General features: G+C 44.8%; 3 protein-coding genes across 18 annotated transcripts in view; 2 read left to right on the forward strand and 1 right to left on the reverse strand.

Moving 5' to 3' along the window:
- The window catches only part of KIAA0232, a 49,709-nt gene extending 39,701 nt beyond the window's left edge, over positions 1-10,008 (forward strand). For all 15 annotated transcript variants that reach the window (XM_083448547.1, XM_083448542.1, XM_083448537.1 and 12 more), the window contains 6 exons: positions 256-364; positions 2,467-2,571; positions 5,240-5,302; positions 5,512-5,613; positions 6,639-6,736; positions 7,510-10,008. In XM_083448547.1, the coding sequence (XP_083304673.1) occupies positions 256-364; positions 2,467-2,571; positions 5,240-5,302; positions 5,512-5,613; positions 6,639-6,736; positions 7,510-7,686 (654 nt within the window). In that variant the 3' untranslated portion in view covers positions 7,687-10,008. The remainder of the gene's footprint in view (positions 1-255; positions 365-2,466; positions 2,572-5,239; positions 5,303-5,511; positions 5,614-6,638; positions 6,737-7,509) is intronic.
- A 3,399-nt stretch (positions 10,009-13,407) lies between these two features.
- Positions 13,408-16,939, reverse strand: CFAP184 (cilia and flagella associated protein 184; the record flags this gene model as incomplete). The annotated part of the gene is made up of 3 exons (XM_083450328.1): positions 13,408-14,048; positions 15,773-16,465; positions 16,643-16,939. The coding sequence occupies 3 exons, from the start codon at positions 16,937-16,939 to the stop codon at positions 13,503-13,505; spliced, it is 1,536 nt and encodes a 511-aa protein (XP_083306454.1). The 3' UTR covers positions 13,408-13,502.
- A 276-nt stretch (positions 16,940-17,215) lies between these two features.
- Positions 17,216-22,189, forward strand: TADA2B (transcriptional adaptor 2B). 2 transcript variants are annotated; one of them, XR_014513140.1, is made up of 3 exons: positions 17,270-17,584; positions 18,613-20,637; positions 20,674-22,189. XR_014513140.1 is itself a non-coding variant. In XM_083448762.1 (2 exons), exons 1-2 carry the CDS (start codon positions 17,315-17,317, stop codon positions 19,603-19,605), a joined length of 1,263 nt encoding a protein of 420 aa, XP_083304888.1. In that variant the 5' UTR covers positions 17,216-17,314; the 3' UTR covers positions 19,606-22,189. The 2 variants fall into 2 exon arrangements, 1 of the variants encoding a protein (XP_083304888.1); XM_083448762.1 differs by having other exon boundaries at positions 17,216-17,584; positions 18,613-22,189.
- The last annotated feature ends 248 nt before the right edge of the window (positions 22,190-22,437 follow it).

The raw sequence follows: 22,437 nt of genomic DNA on the forward strand, positions 1-22,437 counted from the left end.
GCTGAGCACAAATGCCTTCTGCTATTCTCTTCTGTTTCTTGGGAAACAGACTGCTTTGAATCTGGGAAAAAGCTTCAGTGGGGCTGATCCCTCAGTCAACGCTGCGTGAGTGTAACTGGTGCTATATCGTCACTCTATCAAAAGACACAAACTTTGCAATTGTAACATTTAAACGTATTTTGGCTACAGATTAATCAGTAAGCAGAAGTGCAGTGTTTTATCTCTTAAACTAAAATTCAGCTATTCTCAAAACAGTTTCCTGTATTGAATAATGATCTTCAGAAAATAAGCTACAATCAAGCGAAGCAGTCCTGGTGGGAGAAAGCTCTTTACACACCACTCTTTCCTGCATCACAGTTTGAAGGTAGCAGCATCTTTTAACTTACTTAAAATGAATTGAACACTTTATATCTGAGCAGAAATAGAAGGTGAATGCAGTTGAGCATGTGTCAAGTTGTAACCATTAAGTACCGTATGCCAAACATACTTTTGGAGGGGAAATGCCACTCACTCACTTCCCATGCATTCTTATCACTGCAATAGTGTTGTGAGCCTACAAAGTAGTTTCTGGCATATTAAGAACGGTCATCTATATTTAATCTTAGCTACTATCTCACAACTGAAGTGGCGAGTGCCAACAGAAATGAAGCTACAATGGGACTAATGAAAAACAAGAGGGGTGTCTGCATGCTAAAGAGAAACTCTGGGATGTTTCAGACAGGGTCTACAAATTATGGCTGGCTATGAAGTCCAGTCCCCCCAGGAGAACACAACAATATTATAAACATTTTATCAACACTGTTTTTTATTAGCACTGTATTGTCTGATTAAAAACTGAAATTGCATAGCTAAGGTTTTATGTAGGTTGATGAACACATGCTTTAAAAAAAAGCTCTTGACTTCTGAATAGCTGCACTGCATTTTACAGTTCTCCTTCGTACGTCAAAGACCGTATACTCAAATGTTTAAGAAATGTTTAAAAAATAGTAAAGTGAATGTTATTTCTAGTATAAGCATCAAAATATGGGGAATTTTGGATTTTGGCTTTTTAATTTTTAATACGTACGAATGCCCCAGTATTTCATGGAGTTGTATGGCACCTTAGAGACCAAATTATTTTGTGTCATGACTACCATCTTATGCAGCATGCCTACCTGGGAGTAAGTGCTATGGAATGTAATCTTGCTTTACTTCCTTCTACATAGGTTCTACATGCAAGACATACTGAGCTTTAACTAACAATTGTGCTTCAGTCAGCTGGAATGCAACTTTTAGCTTTTAATTAAAAATGAACAATCTTACAAAGGAATGTTACCATTGAAACCAGCTTCCTGCTAATCCAAGAAAATGATAGAAATATCTAGCCTCTGTTTGATTCGTTTCCTCACTTGGGTCTTTTTTGTCCTCTCTGTGCCATTGTAAGCTTTACAGGCCAAAAGAGAAAATTATGCCCATCAGTGGAGCAGTTGAAAGAAGCTCCCACTCCAGCTCACGCAAGCCAAGGGGCGGGTGGTTTAAGAAAGCCCGCTTCTCAGCTGATCAAGCCCCCTGCCTCCAGCTTGAGTGTCCCTCAGCGGGGGCTTCATTAAACTGCTCCACTGAGGCGCGGCAGCCGCACACCCTTCAGCAGAGCAATATAAAGAAGCCTCCTTCCTATGCAGTCCCTCTGGGATATGAGGGCCAGAGCTCAATGGCGGTTTCACCCAGTGTTTATTGCAGGTGAAGCAGCCATTGCTCTCTGGCCCTCATACCGGTCCTAGCCCATGTATTGATACAACACTCAGGCCTAGTGTACACCACAACCACTCACACATCACAACCACACAAGTGCCCTCACAATTAAGATTAAAAAAAGCATTTTAGCTCTTTCCGAACCTGATTTGGGAGGTAGGAGTGATCCTCCTGAAGAGTGATTAATTTTTCCTCCCCAGCTGCAATCTTGAGGAAGATCTCCCCCGCGCACACACACCAATTTGGCTTGGGGAAAAACCTTCTCTTGAAGCCAAGTTTTCACCCTGATTGGGGTGCAGCGGGGCTACAACTGGGGACCATAAAACCATTGTTAAGACTTCTGTTGAACAAGCAGGCTAAGGGATGGGGGGAATGACTGAAGAGGAATGGAGCCGAGTTGGAATCCTTTGGACTTGATCTTGCCCCTGGTGTTACACCTATGAAAAAGCTGTTAACAAGAAATCAAACACTTTCTTAGTGGAGCGCTTCAGATTGCCGCCGCCTCTGTCTTTCCCATATTCCAGAATAAGATTCCAGTTTGGCAGCCAAGCGCAACACATCACCAGGAGTATATAAGCTTTGGCAAGGGAACATCACTCATTCATCATGCTAGGGCTCTCTCTGTCCAGAAACACATGACTATACAAGTATGAACTTGATAAAAAGGTGCTTTGTGCAAACAACAAACCACCAAGAAAGATAGGAAGGGTAGATGGATAACTCTTGTGCTCTCAGACCCTTTACAGGTACTCTGCTTCCGAACTCCAGACACACACATGCACCAGGAATCCCAAATCCACTGCAGCAACTGGAAGCTGAAGGACAAGCCACCCTACATAGGTAATCTGGGTGGGTGGTGGGTAACCAGGGATGGGGTGGCCCATTCCTTAAACTAAGACTCCTGAGCATGCTCCTTCTGTTCCTTATAAGCATCCCAAAATGTGCAGAGTACGTGCACCCATGGCCAGAAGGTTTTCCTCTCCTACCCTAGAACAGAGTTTTTCAACCTTTTTAGGTCCATGGCTCCCCTGACCAACAACATTATTTTTGCGGCACCCCTGTGAGACTCAGAAGCCCAGTTATATCACCCCTTGCCTGCAGAGCTGGCAGCCCCTCACTCGTTTTCGAACACCCTCCCTTGTGGAGTGTTCCCTCAGCCTCCTCTTCTCCCCTCTCCTTGGGAGTCCGCTGGGCAGCCCAGTTGATCTCCCTGCCCGAAGGAGAGGGGCCTCCTCACACTGTCCCACAGTGTGAGGACACTCCTCACACTGCCTGGGAAGCACCCCCTGGCCAGCCCCAGAGGCACCATTCACCTGGGGAGTTTGTAGCCAGAGCTGCTGCAACAAACAGCTGTGCAAGCCTTTGGGAGGCAGAGATGGGAGAGGGCATCAGAGGGAGGGCAAGAGGGACAGAGGCCAGTGTGGCCCATGGCACCCCTGACCATCATTCACGGTACCCCAGGGTGCTATTGGATAGCACTGGAAAGAACAGACATTTTAGACCTTGAGAGTCACAGTAACAGATTTGGATGGCACGCCTTTCTCGGTTATAATAAAGCTAAAGTGCATAGCGGATTTACTAGTCTCATTCTCAGAAATGCTCTATTTAAAGTCTGGACCAGATATTAACCTCTTATTGGAGCCATATTAACCTCTTATTGGAGTGAGACATGAAGGATGAACAAGTAAAGGAGGCTGAGAAAAAATGTGCCCAAGACATTGGCAGGACTATATATTTAGAACAGTGGGAGTGGCTATGGCAAGTGGATATTAATTTCACAGCCTGCTACTGTATCAAAGAAAACTTTATAAAAATGTTCTTTAAATGGTACATGACACCAGCCAAGCTCGCAAAAATTTACAAATTAAAATCTATTTTATATTGGAAATGCGGAAAGTCTGGTGGAGATGGGAAAAGATTAAAACCTTCTGGGGCATAATACATGATGAGTTAAAAACAATGCTCAGGATCGCCATAGAAAAAAAAACCTGAGGCCTATCTATTGGGCATAATAGGGAGTGATATCCCACAGAATAAGAAAAGAATTTTTTTATATGCCACAGTAGCCGCCATAATAGTTCTAGCCAGCAAATGGAAAGACAAGACAGTATCCTTTAAAGAAGAATGGATTTATAAACTAAGTGAATACATAGAGTTGGCAAAATTTACAGCAATTATAAGATCTCAAACAAATAAAAATTTAAAATCAGAATGGAAATGCTTTGAAGAATACATGGGAAAATGTTGCTCTGAAAAGAATATGTTAATATGCATAGATTAAACGTGTAAAGTGGGTGTATGAATATAAATATATGGTTAGCAAATATAGATTAAGCATAAAGTAAAGGTGAAAATAAAATCAGAAAGGGTTGTAAGAGATAAAGATGAAGATTTTTAGAAGGAAGTCGATCTGTGGTGGAGGGAGGTCACGGGAATGGGTAAGGTGTCTTGTTTTAGTTTGTATAGGTAGCATATGGGTTTCTATGTGTATTTGTGGTATCTGTACGTCTTTGTTCATATATATTTTTCCCCTCAATAAAATATTAAAAAGAAAACCAGTGCCCTAGAATATAGGAAGAGTCTAAACTGACTGGAGAATCTTCCCTTATCTAATAGGTTATAAGACTGTCCAAATCCCAGTGAGCTCTCATCATGCGCTGGAAAAAGCAAATAGTTATAATTATTATTTATACTCCACCCATCTGGCTGGGTTTCCCCAGCCACTCTGGGTGGCTTCCAGCACATGTAGAAACATAATGAAATGTCAAACATTTAAAACCTCCCAATACAGGGCTGCCTTCAGGTATCTTCTAAAAGTTGTGTAGTTCTTTATCTCCTTGACAACTGATGGGAGGGCATTCCACAGGGATGGTGCCACTGCTGAGAAGGCCCTCTGCCTGGTTCCCTGTAACTTCTCTTCTTGCAGTGAAGGAACCAGCAGAAGACCCTCGGAGGAAGACCTCAGTGTCTGGGCTGAATGATGGGGGCAGAGATGCTCCTCCAGGTATACTGGGCCGAGGCCATTTAGGGCTTTAAAGGTCAGCAACAACACTATGAATAGTGCTTGGAAACGTACTAGAAGCCAGTGTAGGACCTTTAGGACTGGTGTTATATGGTCCCAGCAGCTACTCTCAATCACCAGTCTAGCTGCCACATTCTGGATTAGTTGTAGTTTCTGAGTCACCTTCAAAGATAGCCCCACATAGAACTCATTACAGTAGTCCAAGTGGGAGATAACCAGAGAATGCATCACTCTGGCGAGACAGTCCGCGGGTGAGTAGTGTCTCAGCTGGCATGTCGGATGGAGCTGGTAGACAGCTGCACTGGATACAGAATTAACCTGTTCTTCCATGGACAGCTGTGAGTCCAGAATGATTCCCAGGCTGCACACCTGGTCCACACCCACCTGCCCCACAAAGGGAAATGTAACCAACTTCAATAAAAGCCAAGCAATCCACTCCACCTTTTCTTAATGCTAGCAAAACTTGTAATGTGTTCTCCCTTGCAGGATCAGAACCAGGTTACATTGAAGCAGAACAGTCGCAGGAGAGAGACACTCTACATTTGATGAGTAAGTACTTTGCCCAGAACAATGTTATCTCCAATGGGTCTTTCCAAATACTGACACCAGCAGAGCTAAGAGGTGAGAGCATTCTTGTCTGAAGAAAAAGAACACAGGCAGTGGCATCTAGAATAAAAAGACTCTTTTTCATTTACTCATTACCTGGGTCACAGCTAAAGTCTTGTAACACCTTGCCTATGTTTCTCTTGTCTCCTCAGGCAATCCGGCAACCATCCTGCATACACAGAAGCAAGAATGCTCTTCGCAGAACATGCAGACATGCAGACCACAAGGGATGTCTACAGCTTCAGCAACCGCCAGTGAGAAAGCAGCTTTTTTCTCTAGAGTTGCTACCATTTTGTTCCTACAGGGTTTTGTGCCTTTGAAAGCTGAATGACAGGCAGTGTGGCAAACAGGTGCAACTGCACTCGGGGAAGTCTGCACCAGTGAACCCCTCTGGCTGTTAACAATGTTTTCGAAGGCAGAGGACTCCTGTGGAAACAAAAATATGGCAACCCCCACTCTGTGGTACTGTCAGGCCTCACTCCGCAACTGATATTGTTCAACAAAATCTGTGACTGAATTGCTTTTCTTATGGTGGCTAAGCAGTTAGGGAAGCCTTTCCCCTTATTGGTCACCTCAGATGTCTTTAGAGGACATACACTGGAAGGGATTATCCACAACAGCCCACCTGGGTTGAATGTCTGTATCTTGCCTTATGTTTGTGCCTTCTGTGTGTCATTAATTGGTGGACATCATGAGCACTGGCAGAGCAGGATCATAAAACTGGCCTGCACAAGAAGCCAGAAGAACTGATACTACACTGTAAGATACAGTGGACCCTCTGGATACAAATTAAATTAGTTCCAGGGGTCCATCTGCAACCCGAAAAGTCCGTAGGCAGAGGTGCTGCTTCTGCGGCGCAGTTGAGTGCTTCTGTGCACATGTGAAGCATGCAGAGCACTTCTGCGCATGGCGAAACCTGGAAGTATACACTTCCGGGTTCGCCACATTCATAACCCAAAAGTTATGTATCCAGAGCGGTATGTATCTAGAGGGTCCACTGTATTAAAATAAGATGTAAAAAATAAAACATTTTAAAACCATGGTTCTGTTTAGTCACTTGACCAATTGAACTGATGAGAGATGCCTCTGTTTCCTTCACTAGCCTCTGTTGCAGTTCTCCTTGTCTTTTGACATCTTAATTGACCAAACTGGATACTTTTGTTTAAAACATAATAAAGACACTACGCCACTGAAATGTAACTTTAACAAAAACAAAAAACCTTTTGTAATGTAATTCTGTTTTTCTCTCTCCCCCTTATCTGAAATACAACTTTGGAAGAATGCTGTACAAATGTCAAGAGAGAGAATAGTATTGGAGAATTTGCAGATGTGGAAGAAATATCGCAGTGTGAAGAACATCTTCTAGATTTTAATATGGTAAGCTTGGCAAATATTTCGCAATAGCCAGCGCAGCTGGAAATCAGTTCTAAATCACACGTGGAACCCCAGTGAGTAGAGGAGATTCCCCATTTCAGAAGTTTGCCTCTCAGTTTGTGGAGAGGGGCAGGGAGAATAAGGCTTGCCAAGCTAGACCCTGCAGAAGTGTTCATATGAGCAGAGTGCCTGAAGAGGCTTCATGTGTGAATAGCAGGCACTGGAGGTTGCAGAGGAGCAGTTGCTGACTTTCCTTTTCAGACACAGTTTTTCACATCCTGTTGAATCCTCTTATAGATGTGATGGGCCCCAGAGGGTGCAGTGAGAAGTGGGGAGAATGAAAGTCCCTATTGTGTGCATGTAACTCTCTTTGGATCTCAGTCAAAATGTGTAATCATAGCGCAATAACACTGAGATTTAGCTTTTCTGTATATAGGATTACTATACAGTGGTACCTTGGTTCTTGAACGTAATCCGTTCCAGAAGTCCGTTCGACTTCCAAAACATTCGAAAACCAAGGTGCAGCTTCTGATTGGCGCAGGCACCCCAGAAACAATAGCCGACAACCGCATCAGATGTTTGCCTTCCAAAAAGGTTCAAAAAGTGGAACACTTACTTCTGGGTTTTTGGCTTTCAGGAGCCGAAATGTTTCAGTACCAAGGCGTTCAAGAACCAAGGTTCCACTCTACAATGTTTGAATGTTTATTTACTAAGGGAAATTTTATTTTCCCTTAGTAATTTCTTAATTTCTTAATTTTAATTTCTTAAATCTATAGGTTTCTTCTGTACATGAAGCAAGGTGTGCAGATCCCAGAAGTTCTGAAGCAAAATCAAATGGTATTAGGAAAAAGCTATACTCCAGTGACAGCCCCAGCTCTGAAGGCACAGCGTCAGAAGGTGGAAATGGATGGGCAGATCCTTGTGAAGAGCTTTTCTCTCGAACTCAGCTATAAAAACTGCAGAGTAAAAAAAGTATGGTTTAAGAATAGCATGAGATGGAAAACTCTTCCTGAAGGTCTGTGACTCAGCAATGAATTGATTTTCCCTTTGGGTTAATGGATTCAGAAGTGTATTTATCTTTCTCTTCTTGATATTTTATTTTCAATAGTTGGGAACATTGTCCCATTGAAGGCTTTTTCTCTCTCCCTCCAAACTGTTAGTTCCTTGGCCATTTGGACCTAGATTAGATTGTGTTGTCAAATCAAGAATGGATGTGCATGTGATTTGTCATGGTAGTATCACTGCTCTTTTGCATCTTAGCTGCAGTTATTTTTATTTTTAACTGTAGCCTTATCAGTATTACTATCTAACTAGCATTGCAGTGTCCACAGCTATTCAGATATTTTATCTTTTGGCTTTTAAGATTTGGGAGATAAATACTTAACACTGTAATCTATCAGTGCCTTTCTGAATGTGAGAGGACAACATGTGTGGCTTGTCCAGTCTTTAAGATCTTCTAACTTTGGAGTAGGAAAACTAGGGCTGTGCTTTAGAGACTTTCAGAAACTGTGTTTTCTATTCTAGGATCTCTCCTCTTAACTCGCATATAAACTAACACAGTTGAAAGTATTGTTTGTTCTTGCTAACTGAAGAAGCCAAGGATTTTTGCAGGCCTGGGAAAGAAACACTATTTTTTTTTTCTCTTCTTCCTTCCCCCTCATTTCTTCTCTGTTCATCTCTTTCAGGGCTCAGTACTGTAAAGTAGATGATTAAAAACAAAATGACACTATGTCCTGATTCCCAAGCACACTTACTTCAATGGTACTTAGGTGTAAGTGTAGTTTGGGTTGCACTGTTAAACCCAATGGATAAATTTAATGGATGATGAGCTTTTTCACAAGCTGCAAAGATTTTGCTTGAGTAACTAAAATAATCTCGGAATTCAGTGTTCGGTAATTTATAGGCGAAGGATTAGTGTGTCACTCAAAACAAATCCTGTGGCTCCTGCAGTTGGCTACTATTGTGGTTCTAATTTAGTAAATCTTGTAGCGATCTTTGTGTCCTGAGAGAATGTTAGGAGTAAGTTGTGTGTTGTGGGTGGGAGTGGGGAACGTGATGACGACTTACATGTGTGATTGCAGTAGTGATTGTTGCTTTATGTGACCTGCTCTTAAAGTTTATTTTAACATAGTCAATGCATCTGTCAAGTTGTAACTGTGCAAGACTATCAACTCCTTGTGCTACTAACGTATTATGCAAATCATAAGAGCCAGGAGGAGCAATATTGGTTTGTACCATTTCATAGTTTTTAAAAAAGATCTATACAATAGCAGCATGTTTAAGACATCAGAAAGTGCAGAAAGTTTACTATTGACTTGAAAATGCTAAGCCATTAATTTTGATAGGCAAGAAACTCCTAGCAATTATAGTTGTTTCAAATATTAAGCTGAACTGGCTTTGAAATTTTTATTCTGTGCTAGTGAGCTGAACTAAATTTGAGTTTTGTTGCCTTTTCTTAATTGATAGTACATGACTTAAGATCTAGGGTATCAACACCTTGTAAGATTGCATGTATCCTTTCTGTTGAAACTTACTCCATTGGCTTGGTTTGTACTTTCCAGGGAAATGTTATTAATAACTGCTTTTAAGCTACATTATTTTAGCATTCATACAACAAATCTTTAGAGTGTTTGGGGTTTTTTTCTTATTTGAGATTCGGGATAAGTTTTTATATATTTACTTTCTTCTGGAGCTTCCTTACAAAAAGTTGTATAGCACATGCACTGAGAATATTGTCTGTCAACATGAAAGCAAAAAGAGCGAAACTGATAAATCATAATGATTAACTAAGCTAGTAAGTCATTATTACAATAAGAAATGACCAAATGGAAATATTGCAGTGGGCAAGAAGAACCCACCCTTTTTAAAACTCAGCTTATTTAGGTAGATCTCAGTGAAAGGGTTGTTGGTTACATTATGATTTAATATTTTAACACCTTTGAAAATGTACATGTTTCATGTGTGGGCAATAACAAATAATATTTATTTGTTCCATAATTGAATGGAGAAAATTCTGAAGCTTTCCAGGGAGGAGGTTGGCGTGTGAGTTTGTGTTTTTTTGCAAGGATAATTTAAAAGTGGAGATGCTGAAATGCACTGTGGTCTGAGGCGCATTGCATATCCATAGCACTGAAGGATCAGTTTTTCATTCCTGGGCTGAATTTGTTTCTACTTTTTTGCTTCAAGTGGTTGTATTGTTCTGATTTCACATACACCAGAGTAACTGAATTTGTTTTTTGTGGAGTTACTTAACACCAAATAAAAAGATAAAAGGACAGCTTTGTTGGTTTTTCTGTTGTTATAATCAATGTACAAAATTCCCACTCGCTATGAGAAGCAAGGTTACATAGGTTGAGAGCTCCTGGGCTTGTCTGGTGAGACATATCCCTGTGTTGGATTAAAAGGTCAGACTGCAGCAATTTTCTTGAAGGTGAGACAAAGAATGCAGGCATGACCCTCCCACCCAAAGAGAGAACTCTTTAACAGCCTATGTTGAAACAAAGTCTTTGGACAGGGGAGACAACCTAAGGCCCAGGGGCTGGATGCGGCCCAATTGCCTTCTAAATCTGGCCCACGGATGGTCCAGGAATCAGCGTGTTTTTACATGAGTAGAATGTGTGCTTTTATTTAAAATGCATCTCTGCGTTATTTGTGGGGCACAGGAATTGGTTCATTTCCCCCAAAAAAAATATTGTCCGGCCCCCCACAAGGTCTGAGGCACAGTGGACTGGCTCACGGCTGAAAAAGGTCACTGGCCCCTGTCTTAGGATAACCTAGACACAGAGCTGAATACAGCACTCAAAAATGGTGCCTGCTGCTCTTCCCAAAATGCCCAGGCCAACAGAGGAACAAGACCTTTAAGTATACAGTGGTACCTCAGGTTAAGAACTTAATTCGTTCCGGAGGTCTGTTCTTAACCTGAAACTGTTCTTAACCTGAAGCACCACTTTAGCTAATGGGGCCTCCCGCTGCTGCCGCGCCACCAGAGCACAATTTCTGTTCTCATCCTGAAGCAAAGTTCTTAACCTGAAGCAATATTTCTGGGTTAGCGGAGTCTGTAACCTGAAGCGTCTGTAACCCGAGGTACCACTGTACAAGAATTTACTAAGGAATTCTAACAGCTTACCAAGAAGTCAACAGCCAAATGGGACAAAAATTTCTGAAACCTTTTGGGTAGGGGTGGCCTCTATCTGGTTTTCAACATTACAGTATATCACTAAGCTATATCACAAGTATATCACAATATCTGAAATAAGGATGGAGCTATGTAGAGGCATTGGCTGGTTTTACGGTTTTTGCCACATGGTGATTTGCATGCGTGTGCATCCACCCACATATCATGATTCACAATATATTGCCAGGTCAAAAATTATGAAAAGGATATCACAATATGGACTTCAAACCAGTTTTGGATCATATATTGCCTATCCCTACTTTTAAGGGCCAGTGTGGTGTAGTGGTTAAGAGCGGTAGTCTCGTAATCTGGTGAACCGGGTTCGCGTCTCCGCTCCTCCACCTGCAGCTGCTGGGTGACCTTGGGCCAGTCACACTTCTTTGAAGTCTCTCAGTCTCCCTCACCTCACAGAGTGTTTATTGTGGGGGAGAAAGGGAAAGGAGAATGTTAGCCGCTTTGAGACTCCTTCGGGTAGTGATCAAGCGGGATATCAAATCCAAACTCTCCAAACTCCTTTTAAGTAGCAAATAGTTACTTGAAACACTAAAATAGAAAATATATTGCTACAAATGCTATTTATGCTACAGACTGGGACAGTATTAGATTAAAGCCTTGAAATGGTAGTGGGAATTTTTGACATAGCATGTGCACAGGGTTGTTCCCGAGTCACAAGATAAAACACTTGCTCAAGACATAGTGATCAATTTTGCATGTTACGCGTAGAAAGGGGATATAATGTGGCACCTGTGAAGCATACATGAACTGTCAATGGTCAACCAGTGCTTGTTTTGCAAAACCTGTCACCTGAAACCCTGAAGCATCATCAAGAACTCAAACTAGTGGCCATCAAACTGGCGGAAAAATAACGCATTTACACCCCTTTAAATTGATGATCCAAAAAAGTGGCACACTGCATCAAATTTAAAGGAGCTACCTGAAAGTTGTAAGTTGAACAACAAAGGCTGAGATCAGGAGGAAGAATGATTGCCGCACTGTGGACCCAGAGGTCACCAAACATTTTAGACCAGTGGACACATGTTAAATTTTGAGAGCGCTCTGGGCACCACTCACAAAATGGCTGCCATGGGGCATGGGTGGTAGGCAGGAAATATTTGGGAATGCCTTGGTGGCTGAAATGAGGCAGAAATTACAGCCTCTGAGACTTAAAAGGAGACTCTGAGGAAAGTGAGCAGGATTTTAAATCTGATTTAACTGATAGCCTCCTTCTAGTGAAATTTAAATATGCCAAAGTTAAGGAAAAGAATGGGAAACACTTATTGTATATGTGTAAAATAATGTAAATAAATTGATACATTGGCAGGCTTATACAGCACACTTGCAATCAGCAAAAAGTTGGATAACAGTAGAAGAAGAATTGATGAAGTATGTGTATGGAAATGCAGAAGGAGGAACCAGAAGAGGGAAGTCATGAGGTCTAAAGAACCTCAAAGATAAGGTTTTGAAATGTTTTTGTGAATGGGGATGGGTGTTGTTTTTTGTAAATTGTGGAAATTAAATGTGGAAAAGCCAATAAAAATTTAATTACATAAAAAAAAGATGATTCCCCCCCTTCACTTCTCACTTTTCTCTGTAGCCCCCTAGCCTCGTTCTGTGCCCCCCATTTATGTGGTTTTTCACCTGGGGGCCCCTTGGAATATCCTGGGGGGTACCATGGGACCATGTGGCCCCCGATTGGGAAACACTGATTTACTTGGTCACTAAGAACCTTCTGCATTCTGGGTGTAATTGATCAACATCTTTCAGGCACAACACACAAAACCCTCAGAAACTTTACACACCTGAGCAATAGGCCTAGCATCCATGAAGCTCCCCACCCACACAAGACAGATTTTTTTAAAGACTTTTTAAAAGTTTTTTTAACCAAGCATCTGGCTCTCCCATCCATGCACTTGAGCTGTTGTGTACCAAGGCAGGCACTGGATGACTTGCTGCTATTAGCATTATCAATGTTTTTATCCTATTCTTTAGCCAAGACAGACTCCTACAGCAACTTACAAATAAATATTGACCTCTTAATCAATGTTACACAAAAGAATTTATTGCTATGTAAATTTGTGTAGGATTGCTGCTGAAGGACAGCCTTTTTGTGGTGGCACACCAACACGTCATCAAAATCCCAAGCCCACCCATGTGTCCAAAGATAAGGAACCCTTGCAAAATCCCACCAGTGGGCCTTTTCCCCCTTTGGTCCTGTACCCACTGCAAAGGTTTGTTACCCACCACGCTGCTTGGTGTAGATGCGCAGAAGGCAGCAGTTGGCCCAGAAAGAGGATGTGGAGAATCTAAAGAGTTGATTGAAAATATGTTCACATCAAGGCACTGATAGTTTCAAGTTGTTACTTTTTGAAAGTAATTAAACTAAGCACAACTATCAGTTGGTGAAAACTTTTAACTGACAGTTGGAAGCCAGTTGGACAAATTGATTTGGTTTTAAAGCACTGTTATCTTCTGGAAATAGGAACAATATCTGGAACAAAGATTCTAAGGACAAACAACTAATTGCTATTTAATGTAATATTTTATAGTGCACACACTCACTCTCTACTTTGCTCTTTTTGACATTTAAAATAAAGTTTAGAGCGGCAGAAAAGATGTCACCCCTCTGATTTTCTTCTTTACCCCTTTGCAAGTAAGGGCGATGGCAGCATGATGGCGTTTCAGTACCTCCAGCCTTTCATTCAGCATTTCAGCAGCAGTTACCTTATCTTCAAAGTCCCTTAACAGCAGTGTATTCCCAAGCAAGCCGCACTTCTGGTAAAGCCTCTGATTGTCCATTCGCAATTTGTCCCTAGCCTGCTTAGTCTTAGTTAGAATCTCTCTCCTTTGGGCCACTAAAGCCTCAACTGCCATTAGTTGAGACCTTTGGCCATGATTCTCTGCTTCCACAAACTGCAGTTTTTCCTTCACTTGAGTAAGAATTTGCACTGTGTTGGTTATCTTTTTCCGGAGCTTCATAAGCTCCTCATTGCGCTCTTCAATCTTTTCATTGTAGGTTTGGTTCTCTATTTTCAGTTGCTCAAAATCTATTAAGTGCAGACCTTCTGCTAACTCTTCCATGGCTTTTAAACTTGCATCAAGCTTTTGGATCCTGTGTTTCAGCTTTATATTTTCCAGTCGAACCTAGCATGATAAAAACTGAAGTGAGTCTACAGATATCCTACCCAAGGGTGGTATTCAACTAAATAGTTGTGCAAATGCAAGGATCACCTCTACAACACGACTTCCCCCACCCCTGTCTCCTCCATATACAGCTCACTTTTCCCCAAATCTGTTCTAGGGAATATAAGGAAACCCCAGAGCAGGTAGGAGAGGCATGGTGGAAAGTTAAAATGTTAAAAATGGAAATTACAACATGCACAAATATACATTTCCTACAAAAAGAGACAAAACTGTTGCTGTGATGGAACCATAGACTTAGTACTACTTAGAGTACAACCCAAAGGATTTAACTCGAAGAACTCGAGGAATGGAATAGAAGCAGCCACAACTCCCCTATTGACTGTATGTGGAACAGTTGACTTGGGATGAAACTCTTCCAGGTGAGAAACTGTATTATGGGAGGTGATTGGGGTTGGAATAGGAACTGTCGGGAGCTTATGTGAACTCTGGATCCAAGCCCATCAATGTCAGTCTTTACCAGCCGTAACACCTATGAATAAACCTCAATAAAACTGACTTTTAAAATAGTTCAGACTACAAGATGCTCAGGAAGTTGCCTCTCACTTTTTTATCACCATAAGTTTCTATCTATAATAAGCCTAAGCACATGTGATGGAAATAACTACATAGGCTTTCCTTGTTTACCTGTGGCCCTATTATTGACTACACTGGTACCTCGGTTTACGAACTCAATCTGTTCATGAAGTCCATTCTTAAACCAAATCCGTTCTTAAACCGAGGCACGCATTCCCTAATGAGGCCTCCTGCCGCCGGTGCCCTGCTACCATTCGGCTTCTGTTTGTAGACCGAGGTAAAGTTTGCAAACCGGAACACTACTTCTGGTTTTGCGGAGTTTGTAAACCCAATAGTTCATTAAAGGGCTGTTCATAAACCGAGGTAAGGTAAAGGTACCCCTGCCCGTACGGGCCAGTCTTGACAGACTCTAGGGTTGTGCGCTCATCTCACTCTAGAGGCCGGGAGCCAGCGCTGTCCACAGACACTTCCAGGTCACGTGGCCAGCGTGACGAAGCCGCTCTGGCGAGCCAGCACCAGAGCAGCACAGGGAAACGCCATTTACCTTCCCGCTATAAAGCGGTACCTATTTATCTACTTGCACTTAAGAGTGCTTTCGAACTGCTAGGTGGGCAGGAGCTGGGACCGAACGACGGGAGCTCACCCCGCCGCGGGGGTTCGAACCGCTGACCATGCGATCGGCAAGTCCTAGGCGCCACCCGTGCTGTGGTACCGAGGTACCACTGTACTATTACTATCAGGGTTAAGAACTTGATTTTGGTATCGTTGCTCTAACATGGGTAGCTAATGTTGTGCCGTCCACATGTTGATGGACTATGACTCCCATCAGCCAAAACCATTGGTTATGTTGCCTGAGATTGCTCAGAGGACACCATATTGCCTTATCCCTCCTCCACTGGAATAGGAATGCAGAAGTAAAGCATGGAAGGGGAGGGCAAATATTAACTGTATCACAACTGAAATAATGAACTGCCTAAGCTGCTAAGAGCGTAACTTCCAGGGGAGAATTAACTAGCTGCACCACAGTCTCCTGCCAGTGAGTGGCTGGAGGGGGTCGATGAGTTTGGGTTTTTTCTTTCATGGGTGAGGGGGAGAAGCAGGTCTAATCCATCGCTGGACCGTCTGGGCAGGCTTCTCCGGGCAGATCTCACCTCCGTCATCTCCCTTTCCTTGCTCTGCTCCCTGGCCTGGATCTGGCCCACCCTGTCGATGGCGGCCTGCTTGCTCCCCAGCCGGCGCCCCACGGTGTAGACGGCCACCTCCATCTTGAGCGCCTGGTGGGCCTTCCAGGCGCTCTCGACCTTGGCCAGCTTCTGGCTGCAGGAGAGGCGGGCGTCGTCGATCTGCTTCTGGAACCAGGCGGCCTCGTCGGCCTGCTGGGTGCGCAGCTCCTCCAGCATGGCCAGGTAGCGGCTGTAGCGCTGCTCCTTGTCGGAGATGTGCTGCTCCAGCTCCTGCCGGACGCGCTCCTTGCTCTTGGCCTTGTTGAGCAGCTCGCTCAGCTTGCTCTGCAGCTTGGCGTTGTAGTGCTGCAGCCGCGCCCGCTCCACCAGCAGCTGCCGGTACTGCTCGGCCAGCTCCTGCCGCAGGAGCTGCTCCTCGGCCTGGCGCCGCTCGCGCTGCTCCTCCGTCTCCTCCTCCGCCGCCGCCGCCGCCTCCTCGGCCTCCGAGCTGCCGGCGCTGCTGCCCACCTCCAGCGACAGCCCGCTGTGGCGCTGCAGCTCCAGGTCCCGCAGGCTCAGGCTGATGCGGCGCCCCAGGTCCACGCCCGTCAGCAGCGGAGGCGGCTCCAGCAGCTCTCCCGCCGCGAAGGTGACCCCGCTGGGCAGCGGCTCCGCGGCCTCCTGGATCTCCGGGACGGGGGCGGCAGGCGGGGCCCCTTCCTCCTCCGCGGCCTCCGCCGCCGCCGCCTCCTCCTCCCCCTCGCCGCCGCCCTCCTTCTCCTTCTCCTTCTCCTCCTTCTCCTCCAGCGCCCCTTCGCGGGAGCTCTGCTGCTCCGGCCCCCCCGCCGCCTCGCTCGCTTCCTCCGGGCCGGGCGCCTCTTCGGAGACCGGCTCCTGCGGCTCTGCTTCGCCCGTCGGCTCAGCCGCCGCCCCCGCCTCCTCAGCGCCCGGCTCCTCAGCCCCCGGCTCGGCCTCGGCCGCGTCCGCCGGCGGAGGCTCCTCGGGGCCCGAGGCGGGCGCTTCCTCCGGGACCTCGGCCTCCCCCGGGGGCGCCTCCGCGGGTTCAGGGGGCGCCTCCGGGGGCTCCGGCGGAGGCAGCGGGGCTTCGGCCGCCGCGTCCCCGCCCGCCGCCTCCATCTTCTCCGTCTCCTCCATGGCTTCCCCGGCTCCGCGCAGCGGCGTCTCCGCGTCTCCACAGTAACCGCTCTGGGGGCGGGCACGGCGGTTGCCGGGGGAAACGCGGACCAGAGCTGCGAAACTCGATTGGCCGCTCTCGCCTGGGCCACGCCCACGGGCCTCTCGGAGCTGCTGATAGGCGAAGGGGAGAGCCGCTCAAGCGGCGGCGCGAGAGGAAGCGCGACGCCGAGCCTCGAAGCTCGATTGGCCGCGCCGGCCTCGGGCGCCGATAGGCGGAGGTGGCCGGGCGGGGGCGGGGCCCGCCCAGCCTCTTCCCCGGCGCAGTCTCTGCACGTCAGCTGTGCGCCGGCCTCCCTCCCCGCTTTTTATTTTCCCGAGGGCGGGGGAACCAAGATGGCGGAGCTGGGCAAGAAGTACTGCGTGTATTGCCTGGCCGAAGTGAGCTCCCTGCGCTTCCGCTGCACCGAGTGCGCCGACATCGAGCTGTGCCCGGAGTGCTTCTCGGCGGGCGCGGAGATCGGGCCTCACCGGCGCTGGCACGGCTACCAGCTGGTGGACGGCGGGCGCTTCACGCTCTGGGGCGCCGAGGCCGAGGGCGGCTGGAGCAGCCGCGAAGAGCAGCTCCTGCTGGACGCCATCGAGCAGTTCGGCTTCGGCAACTGGGTGAGGGAGAGGAGGGGCTCCCCGCCTCGGGCTCCGGCCCTCCCCGCACGGCGCGCCAGGGGCTCTTCTCGCGTTCCCTGGGCGCCCCCCCCCCCCGCCTCATTCGCGTCCCGGGCCATTTACCCGTTTGCGATGCTTTCTGGAAGAACTGTGGCCAAGAATTAAAAATTTTCCAAAGACGGGTTAAATATCATTAGAAAATGCCATTACTTGTCAGCCGATTAGGACTTCATCTGTCACTCTGTTGTGACTGGTGGACTGAGTAATTTTCAGCCATCTCAAGAGGGTCCTGGCGGCAGTTTGAGAACCCAAGAAAAAAGGCACCATTGGATACATTTAATACTGTTCTTTTAGAGAGCTTCAGTTTAACGTGCATGTATCAAGATGTGAAATTGTGGGGAAAGGAATGGACAGTTAGGGACTACATGATCTTGGTGTGTGCATATAACAAACTATCATTGCTGTTTGGGGTAAATCCTTGGTGTGAACAAGCCCTAGCATTCATTAACACTATAAGTATTATAATGTGAAATATTACTCTCTAGTTTTATGAAGGAACGCCACTGCTCTTATCTAGAAATTGACATTTATTACATACTGTATAGGGATGTGGGTGGCACTGTGGGTTAACCCACAGAGCCTAGGACTTGTCAATCAGAAGGTCGGTGGATCAAATCCCCACGACGCGGTGAGCTCCCGTTGCTTGGTCCCTGCTCCTGCCAACCTAGCAGTTCAAAAGCATGTCAAGTGCAATTAGATAAATCGGTACCGCTCCGGCGGGAAGGTAAACAGAGTTTCTGTGTGCTGCTCTGGTTCGCCAGAAGCGGTTTAGTCATGCTGGCCACATGACCCAGAAGCTGTACGCCGGCTCCCTCGGCCAATAAAGCGAGATGAGCACCGCAACCCCAGAGTTGGTCACGACTGGACCTAATGGTCAGGAGTCCCTTTACCTTTACCTTACACACTGTATATGGGATAATCTTATAATTTTAAAGGTCTTCATATATTTAATTTTAATTTTATTCTAGGAAGATATGGCTGCTCATGTTGGAGCATCACGAACGCCTCAGGAAGTGATGGAACACTATGTAAGCATGTATATACATGGTAACCTTGGGAAGGCCTGCATCCCTGATGTTATTCCCAACAGAGTGACTGATCACACCTGCCCAACTGGTGGCCCACTTTCACCTAGCCTGACCATGCCTCTGCCACCTCTAGATATATCAGTGGCTGAACAACAGCAGCTGGGATATATGCCACTGCGAGATGATTATGAGATTGAATATGACCAAGATGCAGAGACTCTAATCAGTGGCCTTTCAGTAAACTATGATGATGATGATGTCGAAATAGAATTAAAAAGAGCTCATGTGGACATGTATGTAAGAAAACTGAAGGAGAGACAGAGACGAAAGAACATTGCCCGTGACTACAACTTGGTCCCTGCTTTTTTAGGCAAAGACAGAAGAGATAAAGAAAAACCTTCAAAACGCAAAATCACAAAAGAAGAAAAAGAGCTGCGGTTAAAATTAAGGTCTCTCTATCAGTTTATGTCTTGCAAGGAGTTTGATGATTTCTTTGAAAACTTGCACAAAGAGAAAGTACTTCGAACCAAGATTAGGGAACTACAACGATATCGGCGGAATGGTATAACAAAAATGGAAGAATCCGCAGAATATGAAGCAGCTAGACACAAACGAGAGAAAAGGAAGGAAAATAAAAATATTGGTACTTCAAAGAGGGGGAAAGAAGATGGTAAAGATGGGGAATTTGCAGCAATTGAAAACTTACCTGGCTTTGAACTGTTATCTGACCGAGAGAAAGTGCTTTGTAGCTCTATTAATCTGAGTCCAGCACGTTACGTGACTGTTAAAACTATTATCATTAAAGATCATCTCCAAAAAAGGCAGGGCATTCCATCAAAAAGTCGCCTTCCTAGTTACCTGGATAAGGTACTAAAGAAAAGGATTTTGAACTTCTTAACTGAAAGTGGTTGGATATCCAGGGATGCCTCTTGAATCTTGTTCTTTCTCCCTTGAAATACTATGAACTAATAGTCACTTCACTTGCTTATCCTTTTCTTAAAACCTAGGATTCTCTTGTAAAAGCTTAAAATCCTACACTGAACTGGATTCTTCTGTATTGAATCATGCAAATGCTAGATCATACTTTGCGACCCAGACAGCTTCCTTGAGAGGAGGAAATTGCTTTTAAAATAATTGTGGGATATGTGACTCACTTATCTTTGACTAGTATAGCAAATGTGGCAGTAGTTACTGAGATCCACCTCTGCTGTAGAAGCTATTTGTGTGGAGAGGGGGAGACCTTCAGCTTCTTACGGACATAGTGCAGAGTGAGGCTGCAGTCCTCTGTACACTTATTTGGGGAGTAAATCTGACTGAATTCAGAAGAACTTGCTGTTGAGTAAACTTGAATAGGATTGGGGTGCATGTGTCTTTTACTAAATCCTGGGTACTAAACTTCAAAAGCACAGAGAAATTAAGATTTTTAGTGAAGATCCTTAGCTATAAGCTATGGTTCATTGCCAAAACAATATATTTTGCTGCAACAGTAGAAGAGCATAATGAACACATTTCAAGAGGGCATTAAAGGGTATCTGCTCACTTGCTTGAGTGTACACATGGCAATTTTAAGAGTAGACTGGCTCCACCAGCTAGCTGAATATAAACCCATGACTTGTCTTTGGCAAGTAACTGGCATTGTGGTTCTGAATGTAGTGGTTAGCCAGCAGCTCTACATGACACTATTTCTGTGACTAAAGACACAGAGTGAAGAATCTTTGCATGCACAAAGGTTTTCTCTGGATTCATGTAGAAATCTCATACACACACATCCGTTACATGGTGGTAGGCACTACCTGGCTCAGTAGAATCCACTGTCACAATATGTGCTTATGGGAAGTTTGCACCACTTGAAACTATGACAGGTGGTGGGATCTTAACAGGTTCCTTGGTTTTTCAGTCTTGGGCAAGAAGCAAAAATATTGAGGCTTTCTAAGCAGCTGCCTGGATTACAAATTATGCAGGCAGGCCTGATTTAGTCCAAATTGCCTCTTAATGCAGCAGGTAGCATAGTTATCAAAAGAGTAAGCTTGAAAAGGGTCGTGTCAAATGCAAATGCTCATTTATCAGCTGTTGGGACAAAGTATAACTTTGCTGTTACCACAATCCAGTCTGGGATAGCTCAGTCTGGAGAGCATGAAACTCTTCATTTGCCTCATGTTGGGCAAAAGATTCCTGCACTGTAGGGGGTTGAACTAGATGACCTTCATGGTCCCTCTCAGTTCTCCAATTCTAGGGCAGTTGACTGTGTGCCCAGGGGCCTTGTCCTTTATACAAACTTATGAAGTGGGGCTGTGGCTAAAGAACAGCTTCCTGTATGGTGTAGATGGAAAAAGTTTTTTAAAAAAGCACTTCTACAAGCTCTCCTGTCCACATCAAAGGCTTCATTGGCTTGTGGTGATAATGCCTAGGGCTAAAGGGATGCTTCTGGCCTGCTGAACTGTCTCTGGGCCTTGAAAACACTGATCTTCATGTGCAGCTCTACCATAAGTAGGTTTCACCACCAGCTTCCTTGATGACTGGGGTTTACTAACACAGTTACAGAATCTTAACTATTCAGGATTACAGATTATTCCTCAAACTCCTGTGAATTCAGAGTTGATATACACCTTACACAAAATTCTGAATTCTCCCACTTTATAAACTACACCAGCTGGTGGATTCAATTTTAAATGTGTCACCTCCCCCCTAGTGCAATGAATAACACATCAGAGGGAGGCATAGCACAAACCTGTCACTGATACGTGGCTCCTTACACATCCAGTGTTCAGAAAGGACATGCCATTTGCCATCTCATTCTACTGCACCTATAGATCCATTTATCTGCTGTTGCATGTGCTGCTGTTTAACCCCTACTCTTTTTCAGCTGTATACATCGGTAGCTCGGCAGCTCTTCCACATTCCACTTTCCGGCCACTAATGGACTAGGAATAGCACAAAGGTCCCTGAGGAAACAATAGTGTTCTTTTTCAGTTTGTGTTCTCTTCTGATTGACAAAGCAAAGGTTTTCTCTCATTTTATATGTGACTTTAATTATGATACTTTGTTATTGACAATAAGTCTACTCCGGTCAGAAACTATGCAGTGTTTTATGGTCAATGCACTGTTCCATCCAGGTCAGTCCAATTGGACTGAAGCTCAACTAACCCTAAGTGATGACAGACATGTTTTGTTAATCCTGCCCTTCAAAAAACTGGTAAACTTTGTTAACATGAGTGCCACTATCTAAATGCATTTATTTAGCTCTAGTGCCATAACTGTAGTTTCCTGAATGTTAATCAATACATCTGCTAGACAAGGTTGATGTAAGCCTTATATTTCATTGGCAGCCCTTTTAATGTTGCTTAAGAGGAGCAACTGGTGCTAAATATAACTTATTTGATAATCTGAACAATTTTTAAATGTGTTAATATTTATTACACTTCTGCAAAGGTCTTTACAGTGTGGCATTTTCACATGAAAGGAAACATTCATGCAAAGCCTCTTAGCGAAACTATAGTGAATAAATACTTTAATATAACTAATGTTTCATTAAAATTATTTAAGGGTGACTGACATCTAATAGAGAAATATGGGCATGTAAGGAACCACAGTGGCGCTGTGGTCTAAACCACAGAACCTAGGGCTTGCCAATCAGAATGTTGGTGGTTCAAATCCCCACGACAGGGTGAGCTCCCGTTCGGTCCCAGCTCCTGCCCACCTAGCAGTTTGAAAGCACGTCGAAGTGCAAGTAGATAAATAGGTACCACTCTGGCGGGAAGGTAAACG

Source organism: Podarcis tiliguerta, assembly GCF_965153285.1.
Source record: "Podarcis tiliguerta genome assembly, chromosome: 7".
In the NCBI taxonomy this organism is placed as follows: domain Eukaryota; kingdom Metazoa; phylum Chordata; class Lepidosauria; order Squamata; family Lacertidae; genus Podarcis; species Podarcis tiliguerta.

What these genes read in the sequence shown, in the direction of transcription:
- TADA2B (XM_083448762.1), top strand. Translation starts at nt 17,315, where the DNA reads ATGGCGGAGCTGGGCAAGAAGTACTGCGTGTATTGCCTGGCCGAAGTG. An exon ending in AGTTCGGCTTCGGCAACTGG is followed by an intron (nt 17,585 to 18,612) that starts GTGAGGGAGAGG and finishes ATTTTATTCTAG; the next exon opens with GAAGATATGGCTGCTCATGT.